The sequence below is a fragment of the Arachis hypogaea genome, chromosome 2 (assembly GCF_003086295.3).
Source record: "Arachis hypogaea cultivar Tifrunner chromosome 2, arahy.Tifrunner.gnm2.J5K5, whole genome shotgun sequence".
Taxonomy (NCBI): Eukaryota; Viridiplantae; Streptophyta; class Magnoliopsida; order Fabales; family Fabaceae; genus Arachis; species Arachis hypogaea.
In genome coordinates, this window is record NC_092037.1 from 47,299,970 (window position 1) to 47,308,636 (window position 8,667).

The 8,667-nt window shown below is 32.9% G+C and overlaps 1 protein-coding gene across 1 annotated transcript; it reads right to left on the reverse strand.

Moving 5' to 3' along the window:
• Window positions 1-615: 615 nt before the first annotated feature.
• Window positions 616-8,313, reverse strand: LOC112743833 (putative lipase ROG1). The gene is made up of 11 exons (XM_025793195.3): window positions 7,827-8,313; window positions 7,480-7,547; window positions 7,163-7,233; window positions 6,179-6,412; window positions 4,197-4,360; window positions 4,060-4,115; window positions 3,815-3,867; window positions 3,616-3,730; window positions 1,114-1,211; window positions 853-980; window positions 616-762 (listed from the first exon to the last, which is right to left on the reverse strand). The coding sequence occupies exons 1-10, from the start codon at window positions 7,949-7,951 to the stop codon at window positions 909-911; spliced, it is 1,056 nt and encodes a 351-aa protein (XP_025648980.1). The 5' UTR covers window positions 7,952-8,313; the 3' UTR covers window positions 616-762; window positions 853-908.
• Between the last annotated feature and the right edge of the window lie 354 nt (window positions 8,314-8,667).

Below are 8,667 nucleotides of genomic sequence, written 5' to 3' on the forward strand. Positions count from 1 at the left end.
TTTTTTTTTAATTTTTTTCCCGAACAATTCTACATACCCAACAAATTATTATTTTTAAGCAACACTTGACACTAATTTACACCCATATTTATACACATTTTACACTCAAAAAGCATATAATTTATATCTATATTTACCAAAATTTTATACACATAAATCAATATAGTTCGCACTCATGTTTTTCAAAATTAACACACATAAATTAGTAAAATTTACTCGTTAAAAATAATTTAGTGTATAATAACAAATAATGACCAAAAATACTAAAAGTTGCTCAATCCCAAGAATTTCTTTTTTTCTTCCTGTTTCAGCATTTAGAAGGATAAGGTATGCACTAACTGAGGCATACCGCATTATTTGGGTAAGGCCGAATATGCAAACATAACTGAACTCCACATACTCGTCTTCCCGATTCTCATGCGCGAGGTTAGTGAGCAGATGAATATGAGCCAACTCGCACACTATATTTGTTTATCAGGTTCTGATTTTTTAAAAGCATTTTAGAAACCCGGTTTTTAATCACTTTCAGAAAAGACGATCAGTTTAAGAACCAATTTGTTTAATATCGGTCTGCTTTGGTTTGGTTATGGTTAAATACATGCAAACACGTAATGCTTTGTGGGATATAAATATGCCATCTACTTTACATATACATACATATTTTATACATAGTCAAGAATTATACATAGCCAAAACTTTAACTGCTGCTTCACCTAAAACAAATAAAGAACTTACAGGGACGTCAGGACCAATGCTTCCACCCTGCAACCAATTCATTCAGGTTTAAATTAATATTAGCATCATTGCATCAATAAGATTTAGCTATGGCTAGCTAAACATTTCTAGACCTACCTGTGCAAAATGTATAAGGCTAAGTGGGAAACACAGAACTCTACGGACAAATGGCTTTATGTAAGAAAATGATCAATCATGTGCTGTATGACATCTGCGCCTTCTATGTGTGAGCTTCGGTCTTTGACCTGTAAAATAGCAATTTTAAACTATGATGGACAAGTGGCAAGTTAAAGGATGTATGCCAAAGAAATATAGTCGGGTTTAAAATGAAATACTGCTATAATAATCGACAAGCATAGTGGACTGCGAAACACAAACCTGTATAACACTATGCGCAGCAAACCTCTGTCTGCTACTGTGGAAGCTAACATCTACTTTTTCCCAAGACACACGGGATAAGCCTGTTACAAGCTCCTCTGCAAGCATTCATTCCAGTTACAATCTTGTAATTTGGAGAAATGTAAAGATGCATGAAAGCACACAGGTGACACGATTTTCCAAATTCAAGGATAATTACGAAACCTTGTCCCTCAAGTGGGCCTGGCTAATACAACTGAATGTCTAATAAATTTGGGTTCTTCAAAAAGAATTATTCAACAGAACTAGACACTCAGATCAAGACCAAATTTTAGTGGTCCCACTTATCATAGCTCCAATAAATCTTTAACGGATGAACACACGTTTGTGAATGTCCATTAATGTTATTTAAGAAATTTACATTTATTGAAATATTTAGGGTGTACTGAATCGTTTGCTTTCTTATTTTCACAAACCAAAAATGAATTTGAAAACATCTAGGTTAAAAACTTTAGGTAATGATTTCTGGAAATATTTTCTGAAGAGAGAGAAATATTGAAAACGCATTTTGAATTTCCATTGCTTTCATTTTTAAGTCCCCGAAATTGAAATATGTTCATATCAGAAACTTCCTTTCATTTTTTTGCGTTTTGTTAGTAGCTAAGTAGCCCTCTTTTACTGGCACGACATCAGTGAAGGAACAATTAAAATATAATATTTCAAAGCTCCAAAAGTGAGAATAGCAGCTGTTTCAGTGCCCTTTCTATACATGCTCACTTATTGCATCCAAAGCGCAAACTCTAAACTACTGAATGGTAACGTATAAAAGATAAAACAGGAAGCATATTAAATACTTCAATACTTTTTATTAGGGTAAAATATATTTGTTGTCCCTGATGTTTGTGATTTTTTTCTAAAATACCTCAACGTTTAATTTCATTCAATTTTATCCCTAACTTTTTCGATTCATTGAGTTTTATTACTTGCGTTTTCAATTCGTGTCAAAACTACCCTTTAAAAGTTTTCAATTTTGTCCCTAATATTTTACATGGAATTAACATCTAGGGTAATTTTGACACAAATCGAGAATGTTAGGGACAAAATCGAATGCAACTAAACGTTAGGGGTACCCTCTGAAAAAAAATCGCAAATATCAAAGACAAAAAGTATACTTTACCCGTTTATTACTAGTTAGTTTAGTGAAAATTCATAATATTATAAGTATTTTTTTATTAGTTAGTTTATTGAAAATTCATAATATTATAAGTATTTAACTATATATTATTTTGCATTGTAAATATGCAATTTGTATAAATTTTAGATTAGGTTTTGTTTTAATTATATATTATATCGTGTACATTATATAGGCATCATGTGTTACTAGATACTACTTTTGTCTATTTTAATTTTTATTTGTACAATTTTATTTCATTAATATTGAAATAGACACTATTTAAATAAATTATAAAAATTTATATTGACAAATAAAATTAGGAAATATAATATATTATTTTTATTTTTATGAAAGGAATATATATTTTATAATTTATAAACACATAATGTTGTTTTTGTTAATTTGATTTTGAAATTACGATTTGAACATAGATCAACAAAACATATTTTCAGTGTCCTATTAATTTAAAACAAAATCTACTTTGACAAATGCTCACATTTCCTAAACTTTGAAAATTTTAAAGTAAGAATCATTTTAGGAAAGATGAAATCAGGAAATATTTTCAAAACCAATCAGCTCCAATATTCACAAACAATTATTTATTTCAGAAGATCATTAGATCAGGCAACAAGAAAATGGATTTTCATTAAATAAGCAATGCAATATACGATTCTATTTGGAATTGAACATGGACAAAGCAAATCTGCAAATGTCAAAATTCAATAAACAAACGGATATCAGTTGATAAGATGAGAGTGGCCAAGTGTTAGAATATGCAGTATCAGCAGAACACCAATAGAGGAAGTAGTATAGAATCATAGAAGAGTAGGAGAGAGTAGAAGAGACTGGAACAGAAACACAGGAGCCGGAGGATATCAAAGGTGATACTCTCCCACTCTGATATTTCATTGAAAAACTAAGTACTGAAAAGGAAGGAAACGAGGTAGCATTCAAGAGGCTACCACCCTCTCCTTTCTTTTCCCTCCTGATTCTTCAACCCCGCCCTTTCTCTTTTTTTTTTTTTTTTTTCTATTTCTTCTGTACACACTCAATCCTGTCTCCTATAGCAGAATTCATCCTCACTCGTGCCCTCCCCAATAACTTTTCCAGATGTCCTATTTGTTACCTCAGATGGTCCCATTCTATTGTAAATAAAAGGCAAAGGAGCTATTTTACCACTTTCTTCTCTAACTAACTAAATGCTTCTTTCCCTTCATTCTTGTTTGCTTTATTTGGGTACTTAACACCTAGCAATGCATGCAAGGCAATTCGTATTCGAACATACAAACCAACTACAACAGGTATGGAAAACACTACTATCTATTGTGAAACAAACAGAGGATACACACCTTCTATCTTGTCAGAGCCATTATCTTCTGCCGACTCATACTGGTTAGCATCTAAAGCTTTGCAGTGCTCTTCATACACAACATGTGGATATTTTTCATTCAGTGATTCCTCCCACTGCAAATAAATATTTGAGTCACTGCATAGAAGCAGAGGATCTGTTGAGCCAGATAGCAATACAAAAGGCATGCCAGGAAGTACCTTTGGGAGTTCACTATCACGTCTAATGGATGATGTTCTCCAGCCAACAATATCTAAAACCTTTATAAGGGAAAACAAACCTTTATAAGGGAAAACAAAATATAAAGGTTCTTTTGTGTGGGTTGTGTGTGTGTGTGTGTGTGTGTGTGTATGTGTGTGTGTGTGTGTGTGTGTGTGAGAGAGAGAGAGAGAGAGAGAGAGAGAGAGAGAGAGAGAGAGAGAGAGAGAGCAATTATAAAGGATACGATCATAGCCCACATTTGAATAAACAACCCGGCGTTTGAAAGCACGCAATGCAGACCTGCATAAAGTAAAAAAAAAATCATCCAACAGGTACGATGATAGATCAAAGGAAACTGATACAAGGTTGCAACAAACATACATGAAATAACATCCATCACAATCTTCAACCATGCGTTTAAGCAATGGAGGTTTTCCTCCATCATCATCTACTAGGAAAAGATGCTGACCTGTCCTCCTAAAAATCCAATGAATAACACAACTTGCAAGTTTCTCAAAGGCAATTACGCCAAAAAGAAATGGAACCTGAAATTTAAAATCCAATTAACATATTTATATCCCAAAACGATGCAATTACTCTATATTCATCAATAACTTTATGGACGTTCTCAATGTTGAGTTCTTAATTGAAATTTCAAGATGGAAACTTTTGATGAAGCTGAACATATATGCAGCACTCTAGAAGAACACATTCATAACAATCTATCAAGTGAAGTACATAAATAAAGTCCATTTTGTCCACTTCTAAGTGTCCCTTAAGATTCCTTTTTGATTTGATACCCATGGACTGAACAAAAATATGCTCTATGACAAGACACCGTATGGCATCCATTGATTCATGCAGTCAACTCCATATATTGGAAAAATGCTTTGTTTATGTTGACATTTTAACGAACCATCAATTTCCCTATTTTTTTAGAAAGAAAAAGGAAAAAGAAATTACCCTTTCCCATTCAGGCAATAAGAGAAGAAACATGAGATGGTATATGGATAAAAATGAGTAAATAAAAAGAAATAAGGTAATATACTCCAAAGAGATTTTTTTGGATACTCTCCCCAAAATATCAAAATATGGTTCTAGGCCATATGGTTTGATGGAATCTCAATCTTTCTACAAAAACATTAATGAGATTAGAAAGTGGATTCAGATAGTGATTCAAAATGGAGTGGGAAGGAAGATAAACCATTTTATATTCTAGACAAGTATAATTCCAGTAAATGCATCATGTTCCTTTTCACCCACTTTACACTAACATTTTTCAGTTGTTGGATGATGACAGAGAATTTGAGAAATTGGCAGACAATAAATCAATCATCCAAGCTATCTGGTTCAATAACCAAATCCAGAAGACAATTAAACTGAGAGAATGTAAATTAGAGGGAAGACATGACCTTGTTCTTAGGAAAAGTTATATAGGAATTTGTTATGTACTTAAAAGGAAATCGAAAATCACAACCTAAAAGTTAGCTATTAATGGGGAAGAACCACTCCTTAAATACACATCAAGCATTCTATACTATTCCATGTGGGACTATGGGCACCGCATTATTACCATGTCCCTAATAGTACACCGCCCTTGCAAAGCCGACATCCTCAGTGACTTTCCTCTATCGACACTAATCCAGCGGTAACAACTCAGCTATCGGCTATCAATATCTGGTATTGACCTTTATCCAGCCTATAGATATTTTCATGGTACCAACAACTTAGGCTCTAATACCATTGTTAAGTAACTAAGGAAAACAAACAATTGAAGGGAACAAACCACTCTGATTAGATACAACATCAAACATCCCATTAATCTCATACTACTCAACCGGGGACTTTGGCCATGAGGGCATCCCATAATACCCAACCTCCCAAATGAACCATTATACTAGCACTCTTTTTAGTATCTAAGAAAAATTATACTAGGTGTGCTAACATATAAACAAAGAAGTTGCTGCTAGCCAACTACAGCCTCAAAATAAGCAAAGAATTCCGATTATATTTGCACTCGACATAAATATACCACATGTAAAGTCTCATGGTCACCCCCTCCCACGCTGGTAATGGATCCTCTTGGGGCAACTTTCAGAGCGGAATTAACAGATTTGGTTGCCATTTAGGCAACATATAGGTAGGGTTATAAATATCGTAGTATTAGCTTCTATTGGATGTTCTACAGATCGACTTTTAAGCATGTGTTACTTTGGTAGATATGCAGCAAAATCAACATGCCTTGCTAAATGCCTTAATCTCTTAGGAATTTTCTTTCCATATTGAGAAAATAAAAAATAAAATAAATAATCGCTTTTCTACTCTAAAGAGGTCAATTTTGAATTTTAGATACTTTGTTGTACCTGCTTATTGCCTCTTGATCCCAGATGAGGTGTAGCAACTGTAATGAAATTGATAGCCTCCAAACCACACAATTTACCAGCTGAGTCCTCCTTTCTTTGTTTATCACCATTATCTTCTCTTTCAGGTGGCCTATATAACTTTCCAATTGCATATCTTGCCACTAGTCCTCCCACTGAATGTGCGACGAAGGATATCTTACGCATATTTGGCTTTCTTCTAACCACTTCACGGACCTAAAAAATAGATGTGTTGTTAACAGCAACACCAATTATAAATTCAATGCCAAGATAGACATACCACATACATGTGTAGAAAGTAATGATCTCAAATATCATATCACACATAATACACAGATCTGTTTGAAGCAAAATCATCATATGAAAATTGTCCATGTCGAGTATGCATGTGATATTAACTTATCAGCTTTCTTGCTTGATATAATGGATAGACTGAAATTCCTTTCTCCAAATTTACGATGACAGATTTGCAGCCTAAAACATGAGAACATAAAATATCCCATGATTCATGCAAAGGAACACTTCCTCTTTAATTTTCATTGATGAGAATTTTATGAATGTTTCACAAAGTAAACTTTGATTACGGTGTACTTATGAGTTCCATTCTAGAAGGAAAGGGAGGGAAGAAGTTGGTAAAGTAAAATGGACTCCTGAGACACCTTCCCTTTCCTCATCTTTCCAAAATAAAACTCATAACCGCAGCATTAGGTTATGAAATATCAGAGGAAGAGAGAGATGCATAATCAACTGCAATATACTTGATATTATAAATATAAATGGAATTGTCCCAACACCATTTCTTACCATCCAATTCTAAACTGACATAATATTTATAATGTCTAATATTTTTAACTATGCCAGTTTTGGGATATATAGTCTCTGGTATTTAATATTATAAAATCAGGGGTAGTTCACTTTCAAATGAAACACTAATTCAGAAAGAAAACGTGTTATGTAGTTACTAACCTCCTCTGCCAATCGCTCTCCCATTACATCTACACCATCTAGTGTCAGCTTAGACACATTTCTTTCGCTACCTGGGTTTTAAGGAAATAGTTGAAAATTAAAATCAAGCACAGTGCATAATATTTCAAGACAAGTCTTGTCTCCCGAAATTCATAACAAATGAGACTAAAGGATTATCTTTTTAGGCTTTTGGTGTCTAGACTAGAGGAATATCTTATACTAGAAAAACAAGCGCTTATCATCATCATTAAAAAGCTTTTTAAAGTAAATAAGTAATAATAATATATCATCGGAAGCAAAGGGTTCTTAGTTCTTACAGTGAACAAACACTTCCTCAGGAAGCTCTTGAACAAACTGCTCTGCAGCGAACTTCCAATCCGTTGCACTGCATCAAAAGACCGTCGAATTCAAAACATGAATCATGTAATGAAAAAATTAAACAAAAGGAAAAAAAAAAGAAAAAGATATATCAAGCAACAAAAGTTATCAATTCACAACATCTCAAAATTCCAATTGAGTGCCACAACGTAAAGCCTTCAAACTTTTCACATATGAACATCGAAACAAACGCAATCGAGAAGTAGCGCTACAAACATGATCGGTGTTTCATAGATTTACAATAAAAAAAGGAAATGAATAGAAAAAGAAGAAAATTCGATCACACCTTCCGAGAATTCCATTGACCATGACAACGAGATGATCAGCGGAGGAAGAATCCGAAGATCTGGAGCTCCACACGTCGCGGCTTCCATCGACGGACTCCGATGTGCACACCTCGTTCTTCTCCATAGGGTTTAACAAACGAGGGTTCACTTGGCCAAACTCGCTCGCACAGAAACCACAACTCGGGAAGCGGAAACGAGGTTCCGATAGCGCAGAAGATCAAGAAACGAAGCAACTGAAGTTGTTCCCGGTGATAGAATTTTCTCGAGACAACGGAAGAAAGTGCGAGAAATGGAAAAAGAGAAGTCCCGAGATGAACTTGTTAGGATTTTATTGGGATTGCATTTAAAGGAAGAAATAATGGTTACTTGGTTAGTTGGGAGCGATAGAAACCCCAAAGCGAACAAAAGGATGCTTTTTAATTCTTAAATAATAATAAAAATAATAAATCTATCTATCCATCATTCCATCTCTATTATAGGAACTAGTGTAAAGCCTCCTAGGTATGTATTTGGATTATACTTTATAAATAAAAATTTATATAAAATTAATTTTATAAATTTAATTGACTAAAAATAAATTTATGTTAATTATGATTTATATTTGATCATTTTTGTATTAAAATGAATTATAATAAAATAATTATTATTTAGTTTATATTATTTAAAATTATTTTTAAATAAAAAAATTATTAAAAAAGACATTAATTTAAATAATTTTTTATATTATTTTATTATTTTACTTTAGATATTTGAATAAATTTTATTAAAAATATCATTTTATAATAAATTTAATATTTATTTATTAAATTAGAGTAATATATAAAAGTTGATAAAATATAT